Source organism: Panthera tigris, chromosome A2 (assembly GCF_018350195.1).
Source record: "Panthera tigris isolate Pti1 chromosome A2, P.tigris_Pti1_mat1.1, whole genome shotgun sequence".
NCBI lineage: Eukaryota > Metazoa > Chordata > Mammalia > Carnivora > Felidae > Panthera > Panthera tigris.
The window spans coordinates 15576864-15602694 of record NC_056661.1 but is presented as its reverse complement, the minus strand read 5'-3'; the positions used below and the strand labels follow the sequence as shown (position 1 = coordinate 15602694).

The window sequence follows — 25831 nt, the reverse complement described above, 5'->3', positions numbered from 1 at the left end:
CTCTCCTTGGTGCACCCCCAGCTTTATACTCCTTCCGGGGGCGTGGGAGGGGGCTGAGATGCTCTTGAACTCTAATCTGCCCCAGGTGGAAAGTTTCTCCTGCAGTGTTTCCAGCACCTGCCATCTTTCTCAAGCTTCGGCAGGCGCCCGGGACCCCCGGTGACACCCGCCTCATACCCATTCACTCCTAGCCAGTCCCCTGCGGGCTGGGCGTGCGCCTTGCCTCAGTCTTGCAAAAGCCCTTCGGAGTGGATTTCATTATCCCACTCACCCGAGGTGTGGAGGGGCAAAGGAGCCCGCCCCGGGGCACCAACCAGTGAGGGCAGAGCTGGGACACACCCAGCTTTGTCCCTAAGACTCCCCATCCTCTTGTCCGGTGAATCGCCTCCTGTTTGCTCAAGTCCTGTTTGGGACTTGATCCATCCCAACTTTTCCCTTCAGAAGTTCCTAAGAGGCCACCTGCCCTCACCGTCCTGACCACCTGCATCGCCTCCTCCAGCCCCACCGTGTTTCTCTTGAGGCAGCAGGACCAGAATGACCCATAGTATCTTAGGTACCCTGTGACGAGCCCAGTACTGTACCTGGCGTCTTCTGTTGGTCTCCAAGACTCCGTGACGGCCAGCATCGTAGCCCCAACAGCGCCCCGTCCCATGGCCAAGCTAAAAGACTAGTGAACCTTCTCTGGAAGAACTTAGAGCCCGCAGCTACTCAACTCTGTCCCATCTCGAAGCCTGGCTAGTATTTTATGCTCATAAAAACATGGGTTTTGCAATTTGTCTCCGCCAGATGATTATGAGCGTGATACAGAAGATCCGAGGGCAGTATCTGTCAACTCTTTTCCAGATCATTTATACAAGTGCCGTATGAGGTCATGCCATGCCACGAACACTTATCCCATTGCCTCTGCTCAAGCCGCACCCCGTCTCCACGACAGAGCGCCCCCACAGCTTTATTTATGGGGATTAATTCTGTTAAAAACGGTGTACCATTTCCTGGCCTCTTCTCTTGGAATCTCCTTTTCTTCCCCTCCAATGAATTGTTGCAGCCTGGTCAGAAATGGTTTCTCCCAGTGGTGTAGGCTGGGCCACATGCCCAGCTTCCCTGATGAGGGAGGAGGGAGCCCGGAGAGCCCCTCCCCCTCCCCAGGACACTCGTTTACCTGAGGGGAAGGAGGGAAGTTCCAGGGACTTACCTTCCGTGTCCTCAAAGTGTCCCCTGGCTGTGGACATCGGTCACCCCTCCTCTCTTGCCCTTGATGTCCTTCAGCGCGCTGGCCGATGCCCTCGCCCTCATCTGTCTCCGCCCCATACCCGTCATCCCAGCTGGGTTGATGACTTCTCAAGTCACGATGACCTCAGTGAGGGATCAGTGGTAAAAGACACGCCCCACCTCTGCTTGCTGTCCCCTGGGGTGAGGGGGCACAGACTGTTCCTCTGGTGGCCTCGGGAGTGGCCGGGAAGGTGGCGCCAATGCCTCAGCGGGAGGGGAGGGCCCAGTGCGATCCGGGCCCATCTGGACATGGGCCCCCAGGCACATTTCGCACCGGAGGACCCACACCTTAAGCAAAAACCGCCTTCGCAAGATTCTTTTTGCGAAGTACTTCTGGGCTTTAAGTAAAGGGGCTCTGGCGCGCATACGCAGTCGATAGGGAGGAAAAGCGCCAGTTCCCGGACGGGCATCCGGGCACCGGCAGATCCCTGTTCGAAGCCGTGTAAGAGTCAGCAGGACCAGAGCGTGAGGCGGTCGCCCAAACCACCACGAACACCACCGGACTCGTGATACGTGTCGTGTCAGCAGGAACACGATTTGGTCGACCAGAAAGGCCATTCGCGTCCAGCGTTCAACCCCGCGACAGCGAAGCCGCTCATAAAATATCAGCTCATCGAGTTTGTGTCATATTCCTGATAGGGACATGCTCCCCACGCCCACGTCATCACGTTTCCCTTACAAGCTCCTCTCAGGGCCAAGTTTCTCTCGGGGCTCCGTTCTGGAGAGACGTGCCTTGCTCCCAGCCCCTGGGTTTTTTGGGGGTTTCTCTTGGTTTTGTTTTTTCTTTTAAAGACAAGGTAAAGCAGGGCGCCTCAGTCGGTTAAGCGTCTGACTTAGGTCGGCTTAGGTCATGATCTCCCGGTTCGTGAGTTCGAGCCCCGGGGAGAGCTCTGTGCTGACTGTGGAGCCTGCTTGGGACTCTCTCTCTGTCTCTCTGTCTCTCTCTCTGCCCCTCCCCTCGCTCTCTTTCAAAATAAACTTGAAAAAAATAACATTTTTTTAATGTTAATGTGCTAGGTATATTTTTGTGGGCTGCCTCAAATCCTTTTCTTTCCTGTTTTAACTTTTTATGTTTATTTGGAGAGAGAGAGAGAATGAGTGGGGGAGGAGCAGAGAGGGAGACACAGAATCCGAAGCAGGCTCCAGGCTCCGAGCTGTCAGCCCAGAGCCCGACGCGGGGCTCGAACTCACGGACCGTGAGATCGTGACCCGAGCCGAAGTCGGACGCTTAACTGACCGAAGCACCCAGGCGCCCCGGCCTCAAATCCTTCCTGGAATGAGGTCCGGTTGAAGGGAGAGTGGCAGGCAGAGGTCTCCTGTTTCTCCTGAAGCAGATTGCCCGGCAGTTATAGAGGTGGGCAAATGCATCCCACGTCCCCACTTTCTCCTCCGGCCCAAACTCAAACCCAGCCCCCCTGCACTTGCCAGCTGCCAGCTGGACAGTGTGATAGTGTGGTGCTTCGTGAGGCCTTCAGGTCTGTCGCAGGGACAAGAGGGGCACTGTGGGCACCGTGTCTCCAGGACGCTGACTCTGCCCTCTGGCGCCCGCAGGTGGTGTATTTTACCGCGCTGCTGCCCTACTGTGTGCTCATCATCTACCTGGTCAGGGGCCTCACGCTCCACGGAGCCACCAACGGCCTGGCGTACATGTTCACGCCCAAGGTACGGGCTGGAGGGAAGGGGACCTTCGATCTTCCGGGATGGGTGGAAAGAGGGGAAGACCCAGGGAGGTGGGTGGGGGCGGTGTGGATTACCTACGGGCACTGGGTCACCTCCTCAGCCAGGCCGTCCCCAAGCCCTGTTCATTCTGGGACACTGAGTCTTTGGTCCACCCGCCCTCCTCCTCCTCAGCGCCCTCCCCCCACCCCGAGTGACTGCTACCCCAGCCCCGCATCTGGCCTCCCGGCCCCCACTCTCACCCCACACCCTCCTGGCAGTCTACGGATTTACCACCCAGCCACCTCTCTCCCTCCCGCACACCTGCCCGCACCCCTTCCCTTACAGAGGTGAATCCACACCCCGCAGGGTTTTCTGTGATCCCTCCTTAGACCCCGCTCCCCGACACCCCACAGCCAACGCTCATCAGTCGCCAGAGGGTGGGGGGGGGGCACTATCGCCTTTGGGACAAAACAAGTTCATTTGGCACCTGGAAATCTGGCGCCTGGAAACAAGATGGCTGTGGTAGCCCCCCCGCCCCCGCAAATGCCCCCCACATTCCAAATGACCCCCCACCGTCATCCCAGACCTAGAGCTCCAGCCCCAGCCCACACCGCCTCCATCTCGTGGGGGACCGGGCCCGCACAGTGCCTGGTCATGGATCAGGGGCTCCTTTTACATATCACTCCCCCTCCCTGGGCCTCCCGCCCTCTGCCGGTCGGTGGGTTACGGGGCGGGGGAGCGCCACCCGGCCGGGTCCCCCACCCCCGTCCCTGCCGGCTTTGCAGTTGGAGCAGCTCGCCAACCCCAAGGCCTGGATCAACGCGGCCACCCAGATCTTCTTCTCCCTCGGCCTGGGCTTCGGCAGCCTGATCGCCTTTGCCAGCTACAACCAGCCCTCCACCAACTGCCAGAAGCACGCCATCATCGTGTCCCTCATCAATAGCTCGACCTCCATCTTTGCCAGCGTCGTGACCTTCTCCATCTACGGCTTCAAGGCCACCTTCAACTACGAGAGCTGCTTGAACAAGTAAGCCGCCCAGGCCGCCCCGTGAGCCCCGGGGCCTCGGGTTGGGGGTGCGTCCCGCCGTCCCCCAAGCTCTGAGAGCCGCCTGGGAAGAGATGGCACAGGGAAGTCAAGGGGCGTGGGACAAAGGACGCCGGCTTTGCGGCTCTCCACCCGGGCCCAACCCCGGGCACCCCGCCTGAGGGCTGAGGGCAGCTTCGTATGTCCAAAGCTCTTAGCACAGGGAGGCACTGACAGCCAAACCTCAGTTTCTTCTGCCCCGTCTCCCTGACCTTGGAAGTAACCCAGAGCCCTCTGGGTGAGCCAGGGCCATTACAGAATCTCGTGTCTGCCCCCCACCCACCCCCACCCCCACCCCCACCCGCCTTATCCAACGTATAATAAACATCATCCAGACTAGGCTGTCCCATACGGCAGTCACTAGCCCCAAGGGGCCACCTACAGATTTAAATGTGGACTGGTTTAATTAATGTTAGTTACATCCAATCAGTTCGTTGCACTTCTGTTTAAACCGGTTTCCACTGAAATGTAAATGAATTTAAGTCGGTCTCTCAGTCACACCCGTCGCATTCAAAGCTTCAGCCACCACATGGGACGGCACAGACGTGGAATGTTCCCATCATCGCAAAATTTGTCGGACAATGCGGGCCCAGAGGTTTAAGTGGCCTAGCTGTGTGGGTTGGTTTCTCATCTCTGGTCCTCTTTCAGGCTCCCTCAAAGCCATTCAAGGTCACCCCGGACTTTAAAAGGTCACCAGCCGGGGTGTCTGGGTGACTCAGTCAGGCGTCCGACTCTTGGTTTCGGCTCGCGGTTTGTGGATGGAGCCCTGCGTCAGGCTCTGTGCTGACAGCGCGAGCCTGCTTGGGATTCTCTGTCTCTCTCTCTCTCTCTCCCTCTCTGCCCCTCCCCTGCTTGCTTGCTCTCTTCTTCTCAAAACTAAATAAACTTTTAAAAAACATCAAAAAATTAAAAAAAAGAAAAAAAGGTCACCAATCAACAGATTCCCTTCGTTGGAGAGACCTTGCCCAATCCGAGGGGAGGGAACCCCAGCACCCCGGCTTCCGAGAGAGGCGTTGGCGACCGCGGCCTTTCTACTCAGTGAAGGTCAACCTGGCATTCCGCTCTGCAGGGTGATTCTGCTGCTGACCAACTCCTTTGACCTTGAAGATGGCTTTCTGACAGCCAGCAATCTGGAGCAGGTGAAGGGCTACCTAGCCTCGGCCTTCCCCGGCAAATACAGCGAGGTGCTCCCACAAATTAGGAACTGCAGCTTGGAATCAGAGCTGGCCACGGTAAGGCAAGATCTCGGCCCGCTTCTCTCCTCTGAGAGAAGCCAAGGAGGATTCTCCGGTCAGCCTTTGGTGTCAGACCTGTGCGTTACCTCCCAGATGCCCCCTGTTCGATTCTGCAGCCACTCCCCCCGGGGGGCGGGGGCGAGGACCTACTGGTTCTGACCCAGCGAGAGGCCTTTGTTACTAACTTTCCTCCCCCCCCAAGTCCATCCATGGGGGCCCTGTTTGAGGATCCCGGGCCTAGAGTGGTTTCTATGGCCTTCACGCCGGGATCGTGCACATTCTTCTCTTAAGACGTGGCTCACGATGTCTGGTTCCTCAACCAAAGATGTCGCTAAAGAGCTTAAAGAACAACAGCTCGTCATGAGGCCCCCAGAGCTACTTTTCTACGGCTCAGGAGCTTCAAAGGCCAGTCCCCACCGCACCTGCATTTGGTGGCTCGTCCACTGGCACCAACTTCCCGGGGAACGTTGGCTCTGGTTCTGGAATCCGGCTTGCATCACGTTCATCAGGTCATTTCACGGGTGGGGCCATGCTTAGTCTTTCCCGGCTCCCTGCTCACACTGGCCTGTGGCCTGACCCCCTCCTGGGCGAGTGTCACAGCCCCAGCCCTCAAGCCCCAGCCCTCAAGCCGCAGCCCTCAAGGCCTTGATCGGTTCCGTGGGCTTCGGTTCCTGTTCCGTGAACTCATTTCAAATTTCCTTTTTGTTTTGGACATTTGGGGGGTTTCCTGACTTTTAAGCTTGGCTCAGCGTCCAAGAATTACGTGGTTATTCCTTTATTCAACCTGGGCTTTTTTTTTCCCCCATTGTGTTTGTTCTTGTTCGTCTCTCCCCCTCGTTCCACTTGATTCTCTACTGTTTGGAATGGACACAGTGTATTTCTCCTTCCGAATTTTTCCTGTGCGTATTTAACTTAACAAAATCTGAAATTCAACGATATTGTGACTTCCCCCCCAAACAGAACAAGGATTTTTAGAACGCTTTCACCTTGTCCACCTAATTTTATTTTTTTATAAATAAAATACACTTTTTAAAATGTGTGTTTGAGAGACAGAGAGCAAGCAGGGGAGGGGCAGAGGGAGAGAGGGAGAGAGAGAATTCCAAGCAGCCCCTTAAAATGCCTTCCTTTAGGGGCACCTGGGTGGCTCAGTCGTTAAGCATCTGACTTTGGCTCAGGTCATGATCTCACCATTCGTGGGTTCGAGCCCCATGTTAGGCTCTGTGCTGACAGTTCAGAGCCTGGAGCCTTCTTCGGATTTGGCGTCTCCCTCCCTCTCTGCCCCTCCCCGCTCATGCTCGCTCTCTCTGTCTCTCTGTCAAAATACATAAACTTTTTTTTTTTTTTGCTTTTAATTTTAATCTCAGTATAATTAACATACAGTGTTATATTAGTTCCAGGTGTACAGGTCTTTTCTCTTGACACATTGGAGATCTTTGCCTTGTGATTCTGGCTTCCATCGCTGCTCTTCGAAAGTCCTTCTTCAAAGGACCCGGCTTCGCTCCGATTTCTCTGTCATCTTCTCTTGGACTCTGGCCTCTGCGATCCAAGCGTGGATGCATTTTTATTTATCCAGCATGGGCTTGGGTGACGTTGGGCTTCCTGGATCCACGGACCCGTGTATCTTACCAGTTCTGGAACATTCATACCGATGTCCTCGTAATCATCACCTTGACTTCCGCCTGTCTTCCCCGTTCGGAATTCCAGCTGGACCTTCTCATCCCACCCTGCAAGGCCACTCTTTGATGTTTTCCCACCTTCTTATCTTTTTTTTTTTCTTCATTATGGATTCCTCCCTGGGATATATTTCCAAGTCCACTAATTTTCTCCTCAGGTGCAAGCAGTCCTTAGCTGTCAGTGGGGTCTTTTCATCCAGTATGTTTTTAGATGCTATTTACTCTCAAATTTGCTTTTCATTCCAATGGTTTCTTGTCATACATTTATCTTGGTCATTATATCTTCTGTTTCTTTAAAAATGTCATGCTTAGGGGCACCCGGGCGGGTCAGTCCGTTGAGCGCCCAACTCTTGATTTCGGCTCAGGTCACGATCTCAAGATTTGTGGGACGGGGCCCTAGGGCGGGCCCCGCACTAACAGCGCGGAGCCTGCTGGGGATTCTCTCGCGCTCTTTGTCTCTCTGCCCCTTCCCTGCTCTTTCTCTGTCTATCTCCGAGAAAAATACGTCATACATCGCTGATCCACTGGTGGCCTTGGACAGGAGAGTGGAAGGCAGTCTGTCCTCAAGGGGAGGAATGTTTGATCACTGTTGAGAATGCGTTGGCTCATAGTAATGATAAAAAGCCAACCTGAGTAATTTCGTTACCGTTTGTAAATTCCCTACGAGCGATCACCCCCTCTCGTCTGCACCCAGCGCTGGCGAATCCCACTGTGCTCACTGGTTTGCCATGGAGCTGACCTATGTTCTGAATCTGCCCCCCAGCGTCTGCCATTCTTGGGGAAGGGTGTTCTAAACCTTAGTCCCGCTGACTCCTTACTTATGGTGGCTTGTCTTCTCGTGGGTTTACAGATCCATTTGCAAGCTAGCCGCTTGATCATCTCTGGTGGTCCTGCGGGTCTAAATCGGGGGAGCTGTCCCCCAGAGAGGGTTTGCTTCTGCTGCCGGTAGCCAGGCGGCACCCCCCAGCTCATGACCTCTTTTGACCCCTTCTGGGGTTTGTCTTTAAGCAGGGAGCTCTGGGTTCTGTCTCCACGGTTCAGTATCCCCACAACGGTGTTGTCGCGGCGGGGATCTGGCCACGGGACAACTGTCCTCCGGGTTGCCTGCTGGCCAGGCCAGCACCCCACCTTACGGGCTCCTCTTGCTCTGGCCCCCCCCTCCCACCTCAGCTCCCAGCCACCGAGGCCTCGGAGCACCTAGTCAGTCATGATACCGGGAGCAGAAATTATCTTTGTTGTATTTCATCCCGAACAGATGTGCTCCTCACGCTTTGCAAATACGGACCCAGTGCTCCTCGCGCTTTGCAAATACGGACTCCCGACGACTCACGTTTCTATCCAGCCCAGCTAAGCCCGAGGGGCTGGTCTGCAGATGGAAAACCCAGCCTCAGCATGTGGCTTCTCGTGGCCAGTCCCCAGGTCCCCCCAGGATGCTTAGCACTGGGCGTGCTCAAGGAGCCGTAAGTCCACTGGGGTGTCTAACTGGTGTCTTCTCACACGGGCAGGCGGTCCAGGGCACTGGCCTGTCCTTCATCGTCTACACCGAGGCCATTAAGAACATGGCGGCATCCCAGCTGTGGTCGGTCCTCTATTTCTTCATGTTGTTGATGCTGGGCATCGGGAGCATGCTGGGGAACACGGCGGCCATCCTCACGCCCCTGACCGACAGCAAGGTCATCTCCAGCCACCTGCCCAAGGAGGCCATCTCCGGTGAGTGGGCCAATCCACGGAGGACATGGGGGTCGGGAGGGCGGGGCGTGGGGCGCGAGCAGACGGACAAGCTGCCGCGGGGACCGTGTGCTGGTGGAGGTGGCGACCTCCTAGCGGTCCTGCCGTGGCTCTCGCCGCCTCTCGGGCAGTCGGGACCTGGCACGTGTGCGTCTCGCCCGCGCATCTGGTTCTCCCTCACGAGGCAGCGCAGTGGCCGCCCCAGCGCCGGGAAAAGCCGGACTCACCGACCTGGCGCTCAGAACTCTCCAGGCCAGGAGAGAACCTGCTTCTGCCTTTGTTCCCACTGCCGTGTTAACAGAACGTGTACATTTCTTAAACACAAACTCAATCATTTTCACACGTTCCCGCTCAAGTAACCACCGCCTAGGTCGAGACACAGAGCATTTCCAGCCCCCGCCCCTGCCCCGAGAGCCCCTTCCCACCCCCTTCCCGTCAGTACGTGTCCACCCCCCCCCCCCACCGCCTAGGCCCCCACCCTACCCACCATGGCGCCATCCCACCGCATCCGGGACATCCCCTCTCCCAGCCCAAATCCAATCCAGCTCCCACCCCATCGCCTTAAAGCCCTGACCGCCTGGGCCGAGCTGCCCACCCTTCGTCGGAACCTTCTAGCACTTAGCATTTCCCCTTGCACCTGGTCTCTGTAGCAGCACCCTGTGTGCCGTTAGCTCCCGGCCAACACGTAGCCCCTTCTCCTTGTGTGTCCCCTCAAGATGGCACTGGGGTTTGGTGAGTGACGGCACATGGTATGATGGCGGGACGGGCAGGTGGGAGGTGGGAACTTGCGAGTCAGGTACTTTGTGGAGTGCCCGAGGGTGTCAGCCAAAGGAGACCGGGACAAGGGCCCGGGTTCTGGAGGCAGAAGGGCCAGTGTCTGAGCCCAGACTCCGTCGCTGACCTGCTGTGGGATGTTGGGAAATTTACTCCGTATCTCTGAGCCCTTGGCTTCCCCATCTGTAAAGGGGGCTCCTGAGGCTTTTGGATCCAATGCCTGACAGGTGCCTGGGGTGCACGTAGTGGGAGCTGGGTAAACATTCCCGTCTGCCCCTCCTCTCCCTCCTCCCTCTTCCCGCCACACGGGAGTCCTCGGGATGCCCTGCAGGGCAAACCCTCTGCCCCGACTCACCTCCCAGGAGCTCAGGGGCTGAGTTGGGATAAACAGAATCACCAGACCCACAGGCTGGGTGCCCCCCCCCGCCCCCAGATAGCCGTGCCCACAACTTTCTTTCCCCCTCGAGTTTGAGGGCCCCCCTGCAGGACAGCGCCGAGAATTAACATCAGTGACGTCTGGCACACATTCCCCGGGACACCTTTGCTGTCCCCCACCCCTCCCGGAACACACACTCCCGTGGCAAACACGCAGAGAGGCCGGTCCCCGGCAGAGTCCCCTCGGGGTCGGCGGCTCTGCGGCCACACAGGAAACTGGATGAGCGGGGGGGGGGGGGGGGGGGCGTGGCAGGCAGGTGAGCGTGCGGTCTCGTGGCCCCAGGTCTGGTGTGCCTCGTCAACTGCGTCATCGGCTTGGTGTTCACCATGGAGGCCGGCAACTACTGGTTCGACATATTCAACGACTACGCTGCCACGCTGCCCCTGCTCCTCATAGTCCTGGTGGAGATCGTCGCCGTGTGTTACGTGTTCGGGCTGAGGCGGTGAGGAGGCCCCGCCCCCAACACCTGCAGGGGGTGGGGATGCCCCGAAGGCCCCGCCCCACCGGGAAAGCAGCCCCTTCCCACGTGCGCTTGGCCTTCCCCTTTCCGCTCGGCATCGCTTTTCCCTCTGCCCTCATCTCTCAGCTCATTCTCGGCCTCGTTCGACCTGCCGCCAACACCTCCTCTCCCCATTTCCCGTGGTTTTACTTTTTATTATAGGACGTTCGCCTGTTGATCGTGCCGGGCCCCGGCGGCTTAGCGGGGCAGGGATCCGTTACCTCCAGGCACCACATACTCTGACCCCCGGTGAACATCAGTATTTTTCGGGCACGCTGACCAAAGTCCAGTTGATAACTTAAAACCAAAAAAACATGGCCGATTCAGGATGTCAGGCTCTCGATCCCGGAGCACGGCCGGGCACTGGAATGTTGTAGATCCCTGCCCCCCCACCCCCCCTTCAGTGACGGGCTGTGCTGCCAGGCTGAGGCCACTGGTTTAGACAGACTTGCTCCTCCGCGTGGTCCCAGGGGGGAGCCTCACCGTACATGCGGGACCTCGGGCCCACCCAGGCCCGGTGAGTCAGATCCTACACGTTCACACGGGAGGGGTCCACATGAGCATTTGGGAAGCACTGCTCAGATATGAGCCGATCAGACAGGTGAGCCAAGTTGTGCCCCCCCATCCTCAGTCTTTTCCCACCCTCCACGTTGGTTTGGAGGGGGGTGGGGGTAGGGAGCAGCACCAGCCATGACATTCTAGAAACCAGACCCCCTTGAGCCACGTTTCCCACTGTGTCTGTCCCCAGAAGCACTTGGGTCCCGTGCCATGCTGAGGGACGTCCATGATCAAATAACTTGCAAGACATAAGTTAAACAGAGTCAGAATTTCTTTCCTCTAGGACTTCCTGGACCCATGAAGACGATTGGGAATCTCAAAGAGGGGGTATAAATGGTAGCCTTGCCAAAACCGTTTTGGTCAAGGAAGCCTTTTTTCAGCCTACCTCCCATTTGCTACCTACTGGGGACATTCGAGCTAGAGTGACCCACTCTACTTTCCCAGGACCGAGGGCTTTCCCAGGGTGCGGGCTGTCCAGGGCTAACACTGGGGAAGTCCCGGGTAAACTGGGACAAGTTGGTCACCCGGGAAATGCCAGTCTAGAGGGAGAAGCAGATGGGTCACCTGAGAGGGTAGGTGTTTCCCAGGAAGGGAGAAGGCGGAGGAAAGAGGAACAGAACCCAGGGCCCACTGGAGGTGCTGGAGAAAGGGCACAAGTCCATGCAAAGGGGTGGTGCTAAGTGGTGAGGCTGGAGGGAGGGAGAACCAAAAAGGCGTCTCCTATAGAGTGTGGAAGTAGCAGGATCCGGGAGTGACGGGGAGGGAGACAGCGCCATCTAGTGAACATCTAGCAACAGCGCCATGTCAGGTGGGAGCTCAGGACACGCCCCAGGCCCCAGTGCGACAGGTGGCTGTGGTTGCAGCTGGTGACGGTCTCACCCCACCCCACCCCCGCCCCTCTTCAGGGCCACTTCTGCTTTGGGTGCGGTTTCAAGGCCCTGGACGGGAGACAGCAGGCCAAGCCGGGTCTGGGCCTGGGTCTGCCGCTACCCGGGTGCCCTGGGGCAAGTGACCTCACGGCCCGGGCCTCGGTGCCTGCTGCGGTTAAATGGGGGTGACGATGGCTGGGTCAGTATTTCCCAAAGTGCTGAAGACACTTTCCATACTTACTTGAGTCTGTGTTAGGAAACGTGATTAGTTCTTTAAAAGGCGGGGGTGGGGGGAGACGTAGTGTGCAGACACGATCGAAATCCCAGAGCAGCCACCTTTGGGGGGCACTGCTCTGGCTTCTCTTACGCCCGCTCCGGCGGGTCTTGGCCAGAGTGCTGCATTTCCAGGTTTGGCTCTCCCTCTGTCCCAGAACCTACTGTGGCTCCAGGGTACAAAAGAGATTCCTCTCTTAGGGGCGTTTTCATTCGCTGATACCAGGATGGGAGGGGTGGGGGCAGAGCTGCCCCCCGGGGTCCCCGAGCGTGGAGGTCTGGCTTGATAAGTGACCCTCCAGGCTGTTGGCTTCTGCTGTCTCCGGGAACTGCCCTCTGGTCCACACCGGCAGCCTTCATCTGGAGGTGGCCCCGGGTAGATTATCTCCTGACGTGCACCTGACTCTGGGGGGACTGCTCTGCTCCCCTGCTCTGTGGTGGCCTCGGCTCCTCCCCCTGCCCCACCCCACACCCCCTCTGCCCAGGAGGGGTCAGAGAGACACCCCGGAGGGGTCGTGCCCAAGGCTCAGTGGTGCTCAGAACAGAATCTTCCTAAACAAACAGGGATGTGGAAGCTGGAGCCCCGCCCCCCCCCGCCCCGACGGCGTGCATAATCCAGACTTTCTCCCCGTTTCCTAAATAGATTTGAAAGTGACCTCAAGGCCATGACTGGCCGCACCCTGAACTGGTACTGGAAGGCCATGTGGGCCGGCGTGAGCCCGCTCCTCATCATCAGCCTCTTTGTCTTCTACCTGAGTGACTACATCCTCACGGGGACGCTGCAATACCAAGCCTGGGACGCTTCCCAGGTACCCCATGTCTCAGGGCCCCCGGGCTCACTCTCCAGCAGCGGCTTTAAGTTTCCTGAAACCAAAGATCCGCTTCCGCGGTGTGGGCAGGTTATTTGTTGCGGCCTGGAAACACCACCCGGGTATTTAAAAACAGCCCAGAAGAGCAGACCTGGGCTTTGAGTTTTGCGACGTGAGCTCCTGTAAAGAGTAAGATTCCTTCTAGAACTTCCCAGGGGGCCTTTCCCGGGGATTGGGAGAAAGCCCCCTGCAGAGGCGCTGGTTCCTGCCCCCAGGCTGCGCCCTCCTCCCTCCTCCTCAGCCTCAGGCCCTCCGACCTCTGTCCGCTTAGCCTCCTGGGGAAAGGCAGAGCCAGCCTCCAGGGCATGGGCCCTGAGCCCCGGCAGACACCCGAGAGGACCCGTCTTAGCGTTCGAGTCACCGCATCCCAGGAGGGTCTGGCTCTGGGTGTGTGTGTGGCTGGGACGCAACAGGCTCACTCAGGCCACAGGCAACTGCTGTTCACCGACCAGAAGCGCCGTGTGTCAGCATTTTGACAACCAGGGCGGCTGTGTCAATGCACTTGGCCTGAGGGCCAGCCTTGGCTGCCCTTACATACAGGCAGCCTCTCACAGCGAACATTTACGCCGGGAGGAAAGTAATCCTGCAGGCCAGTTGGCATTTGCTTTCCTATGGGTAGAAGACGCTGTCCCTTAGCACCCAGCGTGCATGGTGGCTCTGAAGGACGCCACTCCAAGTGAGCAGGTGACTGATGGCGGCTGCGAGGCGCCCCCGCACCTGCCTCCCGGCAGGAGAAGGACCGGGATGTCTTCTCCAACCCAGAGCAGACTGACGCTTTTGTCAAAAGCAGTAGCAGTGAATCCCTTGAAAAGGGAGAATGTGTACAGAAAACCACGTATGGACTACAAGCTCCCATTATTTCTTGTATCAACAGATACGAGACGAAGCTGTCACATTGCTAAAACAGCTTCTAAACGCTTCCCCCGGTTTCTGTACTGGTCAGTACAGAACAACAACAGCAACAAAAAGTCATAGGACGAGTAACAGGAAGTTTGTGGGCTGGTTCCCACACCACACTCCGAGCGCGTTTTGGTTTACAAGCCACGCGCGGTTGGCCTGTGATCCCTCGGCCGTAGCTGTTCTGCGGCCCCCTCGTGGAAAGGTGGCATTTATTGGCTTTTTGGCCTCCTTTCTCATCGGCTTTAATGCATCTGCATTCAGGGAAGCATCCCCCAACTCAATCCAGACGTCCGCCAAGCCTTCTCCCAAGACTAGGGCTGTGCCGTCCAAGATGGCGGCCAACCACCACAGGTGGTGATTAATATTTCAATTCGTGAATATTCAGTACAATGTAAAGTTCCGTGCTTCGCGCCCACTGGCCACATTTCAAGGGCTCAGTAGCCCCCTGTGTCTGTTGGCTACCATGTTGGACAGCACGGGGCTAAAGTTAAGCCCCCTCCATTTAGGTGGCCCAGATGGCACCTCAAACGGAAGGCCCTTGATTACTCCTGTGCCTGCTCTTTACGGGTAGCTCCGAACAGTTGCCGTAAGCACGCTGGTTGAGGTTTGCGAAAGAGAAAGAAGACAAGGGCAACTAGTCTACCCCGCATGCTTGCTAGGAAGCTACAGAGCCGGGTGGCCCCGGATGTAAGGATGCCCAGCCCCAGATGCTCTCCGCCAAGCGGGGCTCTGCCTGTGGTGGCTCTTCCTGCTGACCCTCGGCTTCTCCTTCCAGGGTCAGCTTGTGACCAAGGATTACCCCCTCTACGCACTGGCCATCATCGGCCTGCTCGTGGCCTCTTCCACCATGTGTATCCCCCTGGTGGCCCTGGGGACCTTCATCGTGCGCTGCCTCAAGAGGGGAGACACGCCCCCCGTGGCCTGAGGACTGGGCTTCCCAGAGACTCCGGTCGGCCGCTCGCTGTTCTGCGGCTGTATTTATAGGTGGAATCTCCCTGGCTGCCTTTAAACATATTTACTCCAGAAATACTCAACCCGTCATCTTCCTGAGCCCATCAAGAAGAATTAGGAGGGTGTGGAGGAAGGGCCCTCGGGAGGACCCACACCCATCCACGGAGCGGCCCCTGCTCCCCTCTGCCTGCCCCCACGGTCGCACCGAGCTGGCTCCTTCCCGCCAGAGACACGGGCTCTTCAAGGCCAGTCTTGAAGACCATTGCTTTCTCGATTCTAGGGAAGCCCCAGAATCCGGGCACACCGTGGGCTGAAATTCGACTATAATTTTTATGGGATAAAATTTAAGCAATTTTTTTCCCCCTGAAGAAATCCCAACATAACAGAGGGCAGGTGCTTTTAGATCAGGGTGAAGAGAGGTTTTTTAAGTGCCCTGAGATGAGCCATCTGAATGTCACTGGCGCAAAATCAGTTCTCTTTTTTCAGTCATACTGAATACGCCAAGACTGTGTTTCTCACTGAGAGGACTGGCTGGCCACGAAGAAGGGAGGCCTTTGTTTGGGGTCGCTCCTGTGATCTGAGGTCTCTCACAGCGGGTCGAGGACCCGTCACCCCAACCACAGGATGCGACCCCAAAGCCCCGGGCGTGGTCCCGTGAGCAGTCCGTGCAGCCGGCCCCTGCCCCAGTGCCTTACGCGTTAGGAAAGGTGCCAGAGCCACTTTGAGGGTGAAAGTAAATCTAACGTTCCCACAGATGACGTTATACCTGGACACGGTGGCCAACTCTTTATAGCAAAGACCACGAGCATCGCTTACCATCGATTCGAAAATATTTGTACATTTTTTAAAGTTTATCCATTTATTTTGAGAGAGAGAGAGAAAGAGAGAGAGAGAACGTGAGCAGGGGAGGGGCAGAGAGGGAGAGAAAGAATCCCAAGCAGCCTCCACACTGTCAGCGCAGAGACCCATGCGGGGCCCGAGCCCTCGGAACCGTGGGATCATGACCTGAGTCAGATGCTTAACCGACTGAGCCACCCGGGCGCCCCTGTACGGAAGTTTTCTAAAGCGTATATGTAACTCAAACAGAGCATCTTGTAACTGAAGGCACTGTATTTATGATGCAGCATTAGTCTACGAGGCTAGTGTCTCCTGTCTTTTTTCACGGCAATCAGCAGGTCAAGGTTATTCCTGAGGGGGGAGGGGCCCCCCCAAGCCTTCTGTGCTTCACCGACATACAGAATTCACGAGTTTCTTTGGGTAAGATTTGTACAGACATCTTCGAAGACGCTGAAACACGCCCCTGGGACGTCGGCTGGAGTGTTTTGTTCTGTTTTGACTTCTTTTTCGTGTATTTATAAATGCCCAAATAACAGAAATAGGCATCCGAAAGGTCTTCTGCTTTTACAAGCCGTCTTGTCACTGCTTCCCCGTTTCACCCGATGGCCACTTATGACGAGGTCATCACTAGCCTTCAAAATGCACCAGCATTTATCAAGCACAAGTACTCAGCCTTCGGACTTCTCAGCAGAGGGTCTAGCGTTGAAAAACTGTAGATGTCAAGGCTTGAAGAGTAGGTGCACTCAGTGGCAAACACACAGCCCTCCGTTCCCGAATCCTTGCGGAGCGGGTCCCCCTCGGGCCCCAGTCATGGTCGCGGTCTTACAACATGGGCCGCCCCTCCTGGGGTCCGTCATCAGCAGGGTGTCTCAGCCCCAACTGCCAAGGATCCTCAGGACCGTGGAGACAAATGTCCTAAATCGTTCCTTTATTCTGTGTTTCCACACCTCGCCTCCCATTCGAACAGCCTGTGAGCATGTAAAACTCCCAACGCCCCACCCGGGCCACACCCGGAGGACCAGGGCTCCATAGTGTGTCACACATGTAGGAACATTTACGTCCAAAGTGACCTTTAGGGGCGCCTGCGTGGCTCAGTCGGTTAAGCGTCCGACTTCACCTCAGGTCACGATCTCACAAGTTCGTGAGTTCAAGCCCCGCGTCGGGCTCTGGGCGCTGACGGCTCGGAGCGTGGAGCCTGCTTCGGATTCTGTGTCTCCCTCTCTCTCCGCCCCTCCCCCACTCACACTCTTTCTCTCTCAACAATAAGTAAATGTTAACAAAAGAATTTTTAAGTGACCTTTAAACGTTTGAAAGCATTTTTGTGCACTTCCAATTGAATGGAAAAGCCACTTCTACAGAATAATTCTTGCTCACGGAAGTCGGATGGATGAGGTCACACTGTTCTAGAACAATGTGCTCCAGGTGAAAATGCCTCAGGTTTCCCCATTCGGTTTTATTCTGGTTTCTGTGAACTTCACGAAGAACAGAGCATTCTTCAGTAATCCTCTTGAACCAGGAATGAGTCGGGTCTCAAAAAAATTCTTTGTTGGCTGTTTTCTCGGTGCTGCACAAAAGTGGTCATCTGACACCTGTCCACCTTCCTCCATTAGGCTGGAGAGAGAAAGGGATGTGCCACCCCCATCCACGTAACAGTCACCGTGACGTCGTGGCCAGATCACGGACTCCAGAGAGCTTTCTATTTATGCTGGAGACATAACGGTCCTTGACTTAGCTCTAAGAAATCAGGGAGGGAGATGGTTGGGTGCTCAGCAATTGTTGTCATAGATAAAACCCTTGACAAGTGTCTCTGTAGGTTTGTGTCACGTACTGGCTGCAGTTTTGAGCCCCCTCTCTTAACACGAGATATGCCCACATTATGTAAATAGATGAGCTAATTTTGAAAACATGGCAAATAAAAGAGAATCCACCCAGTGTCTCGTTTCTGTCACCTTCCCCACGTTTCCCTCCTCAGGCAGCCAGAGAAGCCACACTGACGCAGTGTGACCCTCACGGGAGGTGATGGTTAGAGTCCGTAAGAAAAATCAGAAAAGGGCGCCTGGGTGGCTCAGTCAGTTAAGCGCCCGACTCTTGGTTTCGGCTCAGGTCATGACCTCGCGGTTCCTGAGTTCAAGCCCCACACTGGGCTCTTCGCTGACAGTGTACAGCCTGCTTGGGATTCTCTCTCTCCCCAACCCCCCCCGCCCCCCGCCTCTCAAAAAATAAACTATAAAAAAAAATTAAGAAAAAAAAAAGAAAAATCATAAAGGTCTAATTCGATGGGTTTAAAACAGGGTATGAGCCCTTCTAAATTGCTGCAGAAAAAAAACATCACTGACGAATGGGAAATTCTTTTTTCTTTTTTTTTTTTAAGTTTGAGAGAAAGCTCGTGAGTGGGGAGGGGCAGAGAGAGGGAGAGAGAGAATCCCACGCAGGCTCCGCACTGTCGGCTCAGAGCCCCTCGTGGGCCTCAAGCCTGTGGACCGTGAGATCATGGCCTGAGCCGAAATCAAGAGTTGAATGCTAACTGACTGAGCTGCCCAGGTGCCCCGACAAATAGGAAATTCTTAACCAGAATGTCTCGACCGGCCTCTGACATGGGAATCACTTCTCTTCTATTGCCCACGTGGACAGGATCAGCCTTTATTGAGATCTTACAAGTCAGTCCGGAGGCAGGTGCTGGGGACAGTGCTGAACAGGACAGACACGGTCCCTGGACTTTATGGCACTTACATTCTGGGGGGTGGGGGTGGGGAGAGTCACAGCGAAGGTAACAAACGAGATGACTACAGATGGTGACCGTTTCTAAGAAGCCAATACATGGGTCAAGTGGTGGTGTGGCAGGGACAGTGCATCAGTCTGGTGGTTGAGGAGCTTTGCGGACCGAATGTCTGTCCAGGAGGAGGCAACAGCATGTGCAAAGGCCTGGAGGTGGGAAAGGGCAGGAAGGAGGCCTGCGGTTGTGATGGGGAGAGTGATCGGGGGTGGGAGTGAGCAGGGTCTGGTCAGTAAGACCTTGTGGGCCAGGCAAGGAGCTTAGATGGTCTTCAAAGAGCACTGGAACGCCACTGGGGGGGTGAACACGGGGCCCTCCCTGCATGAGCTGCCGGGAGAAGACGTAAGTGTGTAGCACGTAAAACCAACAAAGAACTACTCTCTAGAATATAAAGAACGTCCACAAATCAGTAAGGACAAACAACCTAACAGCAGCCGGCAAGAGACCCCAACAAGGCGCAGAACAGGAACAGCAACGACCCAACAAAGAATTATGAAAAGATGCTCCCGTCTCACCAGTGATCGGAGAGATGCCGGAATGGGATGCCGTTTTATACCCGGTGGATTAAAAAGTCAGGAAGTCCGGCTTCCCGAGCATTGGTAGTCACGGGGAGCCACTAGGCCTCTAAATGGCACAGCCAGTTTAGAGAACAATTCCGTGTTATCTGGTACCTTCACGGCTCGTGATTCTCCTACTGGCAGAGGGAAGGCGGACGGGAGCTACGGGGAGCAGGGACGACGGGGACATCTTTGCACCCTCCTCCCTCCCCTCCTGCTTCCACCTCCTAGCTCCCCTCTCCCCTCCCCTCCTCCCAGGTGAGAGCCAGCTGCACGCCCCAGGGGCTACCCAGCAGAGATGAGGGATGCCTACGAGGCCCTGCCCAAACCGCAGGGTCTTGTGAGCAAAGCCCATGTCACCCGGGTGCTGTGCCACTCAGGGCGCTGGTCTGCTCTGCAGAACGAGCTTGCCAGAACTGCTGGGTGCGAGCACAGGCTCCACCGCCCGCAGGAGTCCAGCTGATTCTCTCTGGAACTAACTCGGAGTCTCACCTTTGGATTTTTCTCCCCTCACTGGCTGCGGTAGCAGACGTCTATGATGGCCCCAGAGATGCCCACCTCCAGGCACTCATGCCCCCGTGTAATCCCTCCCCTCCCCTCCAGTGAGCTGGACCCAGTGGCGTACTTCTAACGCAGGGAATACGGCAGACATGACGTCCGAGATTAGGTCACGGAAGGCTGGCACTTCGGTCTTGCTGGCTTTGATGAGCCAGGCTGCCATGTCGGGAGAGCCTCCCGAGGCAGGGAGCAGATTTTAAAAACCTACCATAACTTATCTGTATTAGGAGGCTTTCTTCTGACATCAGGACCCTTGGATGATAAAACCCCAAGACCCTAATTTGTTTAAGTCGCTTCCCCAGACCGCCTGGGTGGCTCAGTCCGTTGAGCCTCTGACTTTGGCTTGGGTCATGATCTCCTGGTTCGTGGTTCGAGACCCGCGTCAGGCTCTGTGCTGACAGCTCAGAGCCTGGAGCCTGCTTTGGATTCTGTCTCTCTCTCTCAAAAATAGATAAACATTTTTTTAAAAGGCTATTAAGCCACCCCTCTGTACACACACCCCTACATTCTTCTCGCCCTCTTATCCAGGCTCTGGGTTTGGCACACCTTCAATTCCAATCTTGATACCAAAAGTAAATCCCATTCCATCAGGACTGAGGAATCTGCATCACGTAACTTTGGGGATCTTCCCCGCCTCTCCCCACCCCCACCCGGGGTCCCTGAATCCCGAATGGGACAAAGCTTGTCATTCTATAGCTACAAATAAGACAGAGCACAGATTCCTTGGGTAACACACTACGAAATCTCTCGTACTGAAGTACAATCAGAAGCATACCCTTTTTCTTCGCCCCACGGAAGGAAGGAGCTAGAGATTACCGGGCACGAAACACTGGCTGGGGTATCAGGGAAGGACAGAAGGTCACAGGGAACAGGTGGGAGAGATTCTTGAAAGCCCCTTTGCAGGAAGCCACAGGGACAGCTGTCTTCACCCGCACGTGCGGGGAAGGGGCCGCAGTAGCCCACGCAGAGAGCCGACCCCGGGGACGGCCTGGCACAGCCTGAGGCAGCTCTGCTCGGTTCAGAGGGGGACGGTGTACCCACACACCATCTCCAGGGACTCCTGCCTCGCTCCCGTGCGCAAGGGCCTCCTAGGCGCCGAGGTGTTTCCTGCCTCATTCAGACACATCCCCAGCCCCAGAGACCACTTTCTAATAAGCACCACAGTCCTACTTCCCAGCTGAGACCTGTATCATTTTGAAAAACAGACCACAACTCAAGAGGTGGGGGGGCGGGCAGGGAACACCTTTTTACGGACATCATACGTTACTAAATTATTTCCTTTTTTTTTTAACATTTATTCATTTTTGAGAGACAGAGCACAAGCGGGGGAGGGGTAGAGAGGGGAAGAGACACAGAATCCCAAGCAGGCTCCAGGCGCCGAGCTGTCAGCACAGAGCCCGATGTGGGGCTCGAACTCACCAGCCACGGGTTCATAACCTGAGCCCAGATCAGACGCTCGACTGACTGAACCACCCGGGTGCCCCAATGTTTCCCTGTTTTTATCTGTAACTAAAAAATAAGGAGGAGCACAATTTCTCAAGCGATCACTGAAAAGCCAGATTTCAGAAGCCATTAATTTTCTTGCTCACTTGCATTGTCCCGATTTTCTATGAAACCCAAGCACACGCTGCCTGGCATGATTTAAAAATTCTCCGGTAGGGGCGCCTGGGTGGCTGTCGGTTGGGCGTCCGACTTCAGCTCAGGTCACGATCTCGCGGTCCGTGAGGTCGAGCCCCACGTCGGGCTCTGGGCTGATGGCTCAGAGCCTGGAGCCTGCTTCCGATTCTGTGTCTCCCTCTCTCTCTGCCCCTCCCCCGTTCATGCTCTGTCTCTCTCTCTCTGTCTCAAAAATAAATAAACGTTAAAAAAAAAAACTTAAAAAAAAAAAAAATTCTCCGGTAAAAAAGAACACCCCTTTCGAGACCAAGTGTGGGAACGACAGCAACGGTGGCTAGAAAAGAATAGGACGTTTATTTTCACGCATGGGTGCACAGTACACGAATTTAGAAACGCAATCGCCGCAGGGTTCTGGAACACGGACGCCTTCAGATCGGACGCGCCAGCATCAGTCCGTGGGCACCGGCGGCTCTCAGGTGGTCTCTGCTGTGGTCGTGGGAGGAAGTCCTTCCCGTGAAATGCCCGGTAGCACTCGAGTCATGTAGCACAGTAGACACGAACCAAGTTTCACACATTCCATCTTTGGAACAGATTACGCTTATGTACATGTCAGGAATAGGTAGTTCTAAGAATCACTTGCCCTACTGTGAATTTTCGTGACTGAGTTTTAAGCTACAGAGGGTGTCCAGCTATTATCTCTTTTGGAGTTTCTAGAAGCAACGTCTCTTATTCACGTTTATAAAAGATAACGGGGGGCAAAAAAAGTCGTGTTGAAATCAAGGCGCTTTGAGAGATATTTAAGGACAACATAAGGTATTACTATTGAAATAAACTGTACATATTTTCAAGCACAACACAAATACCGTAGCCGTATTTAATTGAACTGCCTTAAAATAGTGGGGATTATACTACCCTACATACTTTTCTAATATTTAAACCTCATAATTACAGTTTGAATACACAGTCCGACTTATAATTAGAACTATGCACAGCTTCTAAAGCAGATTTTTCAGGTTTGTTTTTGCACAAAAATTAACACTGAAGTTGGTCCTTGATTTGGAGAACGCTAACTTAACTACCGGAAGCGCAAAACTGCAGACACACTTATTGGGAGCTAACAAAACCTTGACGGAGAGGAGAGCGCGGGTGGTGCCATGCGCGGGAAGCAGCTGCGGCCTCCAAGGGCAACCCCAAGTCCAGCACGAGCGCCTCTCGGAGGCCTGCGTGTCTCGACGAACGACCCCCAAAGAAACCAGCACGCCCGGGAGGTCCCGGGAGGGACCGCTGGCCGGTCGAGGGGTATCCTCCACACGGAGGCAAATCCTGAAAACAGAGGCGGCTTTGGACCTTTAGCGTTAAGACACAGGCTTTTACATTCTTTGATTTCATTTACACCTTTAACAAAAGATAAAGTACTATCTGGACTTCTTCTTCATACGCAAGTTCAAGCTGAACTCAGAGGACAGCCCAACCGAAACTTCAGAAGAACGCCAGACCCGACTCCTTGAAGTCTCAGGCTGTTCCGTCAAACTGCGCGACGGCTGCGAAACACGTGCTCTGCACCAACAGTCGAGCTAGCGGATTCTCAAACTCTGAAGAAAGTCCAAAGAGGTGTGGCGAAGTCCGCTTGCTAACAGCGACGGCCTCTACAACGACCATAAGGAAACTGAGCTAGAAAAATAATTTTACCATTTTAAATAACGAAAGAAGCTAGATTTCTTAAATATATTACTTATCCTGCAAAAGTTGATCGAATCGACAAGGAATAGATTCCTTCCATTCCAGGAGCTGAATTCGGGTCACCCTTTAATTACAGAAGAGCTTCGAATTATAAACAGAGCCATCCCAGTAGTGAAGAGGTCGCCGAGGCAGGAACGTCAGGCTGATTCTAGGTCACCCCCCCTCCCCCCACACGGAGCACAAGCTGTGCTTCTGGAGAGAGGCTTTAAAAGGACCTCGGGGTGATGTGGAAAGCGGGTCAGTAAAGACTCCAGTTCTGCATGATGGAATCTTCTAAGCCGAGCCGCTTTCCACAGACACAAATTCAGTCCATCTTTTCTTTCTGGACCAATCTGGGAGCATCGACAAAATCTTTGCCGTTATAAAGAATAATAAAAAATGTTCCAATGCTTGCGACTCCCCAGAAGAGCACATAGGCCAGTGTTTCTGTCCAAGTGTCACCTGTTGATATAAACAAACAGAGAGTTGATAAATAAAAGCCATGTAACTGATCCCACATCTAGTTTCAGCCGTTTACCAACATTTAAGTCTGATGCTTAAACATGAAAAGTTTAGTCTTGACAACATTAAAGTTTATGAGCACATCTACAGGAAAAATACAAGAACCTCTCAACTAAGGTTTGAACCGGCGGTTCTCGAACTCTGGCTGGCATCCGAGTCCCGGCCGGGGCCCCGTAAGGCATCGGCTGCTGGGCGCAACCTCGATTCTGACTCAGCAGGTCTGGGCCAGGGCCCAAGAATCTGCATTTCTAACAAGTTCCCAGATAACACCGATGCCCCTGGTCCAGGAGCCACACCTTGAGAAGAAGCACCTGACTAAACTATTCCACGTTACATCACGCAAATAATTATCCCTTTTAGATTATATACTTTATATCACAAGAAGCCATTACTAATACATTCGCTACAATCAAAACACCTGCACGAAAAGTAACCTCACAAACACATACACGCTTCAGAAAACGTGTCAAAGTGTATAAAGCAAAACTCCGCAATATCACGTTAAGGACATATTTCACACAACTCTCCTGGTACAACGCATAGAGTTCACGAAGGTTGGCAGCAGTGGGAAAAGACCTACTGTGTGTTCTCCAACTTGACCTGAACCTGGTGTCGTTTCTCCCCTGCAATAGGACCGTCGGCACCTGCGGGCAGGGAGGCGCAGGCGCAGGCCGAGGGACGGGGAGAGGGCGCCAGGGAAGAAACGCAGGCTCCTAGTGAGCGGTCAGGGGTCCCGCTGCACTTACTTCCCATTCATGGGCTAGAAACCAGACGCCGTCCTACCTAGACACAATGCCCACGATTTGTTTTTTTTTAACGTTTATTTTTGAGACAGAGAGAGACAGAGCATGAACGGGGGAGGGTCAGAGAGAGGGAGACACAGAATCCGAAACAGGCTCCAGGCTCTGAGCTGTCAGCACAGAGCCCGACGCGGGGCTCGAACTCACGGACCGCAAGATCATGACCTGAGCCGAAGTCGGCCGCTTAACCGACTGAGCCACCCAGGCGCCCCAACCCACGATTTTATAGCGATGAACTGCCGGGAGTCATTGCCATCTGTAGCGGCAGTGTCTTTTTACTCAAAAACACGCATAAACTGATACACTTGCTAATCTTCACCCCTCTGAGTTTGAACATTCTTCTTGGACAAAGAAGAAAGGCAGGTCCTCCCGAGCCCGCCTCGGGACATTCCCCAAAGGACCTGTCCGTCTGTGCAGGCCGAGCTCCCTGAGGTTCTACGGGGACACGCGGGTGTAGAGGCAAGAAGACACAGAACAGATCAAAGCCACAAAACGAATTCAACAGCGGACTGACTGGCTCCCGGAAAAGGGCATCCGCGAGGCGGTGCATTAAAGCCAACGCGTAGGGAGTGAAGAGGGTGGGCGTCTGAGGACTTGTGGGACGCACGTGCTGGCCGGCCCCGGCCTCGTCCTTCCTTGCCCCCCGAACCGGACACGGGAGCCAAGTTATGCCGCATGGCACTCCCTGCGCTCTGGAGCCCGCAGCCCATTTTCGTGCCGTGAACAAGAACGGTTTTTACATTTTTAAAGAGTGGTAACACGCGACGTGCCCCAGAGACCCCATGTAGTTTGGGAAGTCTAAACTATTCACTGTCTTGCTCTTTACAGAACAACGCTTGCTAACCCCTGCCCTAGAGTAACAAGAGGGGCTCCCTCCCCTCGAACACCGAGGGGATTACAGGGACCACACCAGCAAGAAGGTGTGCGCGTGCGTGTAAGGGGGCTGGCGGTTAAGGGCCCTCAGCTCACAGACTTTTGCCGTGATCTGAGACGGCGGTGAGGAGGGGACGTCCAGGCGGCGTCCCGACAAGCCGGCCCGCAGACCCGGATGGAGGGGGAAGGCCGGAGGAGGCCCGCCTCCAGAGCCGCCGAGGCTGCCCCTCAGAGCCCAGTGCAACCGAGTCCCGGCCTCCAACTGCCACAGCACCGCACCACACTCGACGGAGACACTTTAGTCCCAAGTGCTCATCAGCTTCAGTGACACAGGAAAATGATGAGAAAAGAGAAAAACAGCAAAGATGCCTAAGCACAAGTTCTTGGGCAATTCTGCTCACAATGTGATAAAATTTAGTGATAGTGTATTAACTTATTAACATTTATTTGTCTACTAATAGGTGGTTGTTTAAATAAACTACATACCCATAAATGGGTTTCTTTTCCTTCCTTCCTCCCTCCCCTTTTGTTTTAATTTTAGGCAGAGACAGAGTGCGAGCAGGGAGAGAACCTTACACAGGCTCCACGCCCCGTGCTGAGCCCAACGTGGGGCTCGATCCCACGACGCTGGGATTACGACCTGAGCCAAAATCAAGAGTCAGACGCTCAACCGGCTGAGCCACCAGGGCGCCCTCATAAATGGATTTTAATGCAGCCATTAAAAATAAAGAACGCAGGGAAATGTTTATATTGCTCAGTGAAAAAAAAAAAGGTTACAAAAAATGTATAATATTTCAC

At 54.9% G+C, this 25831-nt stretch overlaps 2 protein-coding genes across 6 annotated transcripts in view; one reads left to right on the top strand and one right to left on the bottom strand.

Annotated features, from left to right (window-relative positions):
* Nucleotides 1-15647, top strand: part of SLC6A20 (solute carrier family 6 member 20) — a 37512-nt gene extending 21865 nt beyond the window's left edge. The window contains exons 5-11 of one of the 3 annotated variants that reach the window (XM_042977339.1): nt 2821-2931; nt 3714-3955; nt 5082-5244; nt 8426-8630; nt 10141-10300; nt 12701-12866; nt 14602-15647. In XM_042977339.1, the coding sequence (XP_042833273.1) occupies nt 2821-2931; nt 3714-3955; nt 5082-5244; nt 8426-8630; nt 10141-10300; nt 12701-12866; nt 14602-14751 (1197 nt within the window). In that variant the 3' untranslated portion in view covers nt 14752-15647. Of the gene's footprint in view, nt 1-2820; nt 2932-3679; nt 3956-5081; nt 5245-8425; nt 8631-10140; nt 10301-12700; nt 12867-14601 lie in introns of all 3 variants that reach the window. The other 2 variants (XM_042977340.1, XM_042977341.1) reach the window with 2 other exon arrangements.
* Nucleotides 15648-21454: 5807 nt separating this feature from the next.
* The window catches only part of SACM1L (SAC1 like phosphatidylinositide phosphatase), a 58724-nt gene continuing 54347 nt past the window's right edge, over nt 21455-25831 (bottom strand). For all 3 annotated transcript variants that reach the window (XM_007088403.3, XM_042978754.1, XM_015540425.2), the window contains one exon: nt 21455-23300. In XM_007088403.3, the coding sequence (XP_007088465.1) occupies nt 23164-23300 (137 nt within the window). In that variant the 3' untranslated portion in view covers nt 21455-23163. The remainder of the gene's footprint in view (nt 23301-25831) is intronic.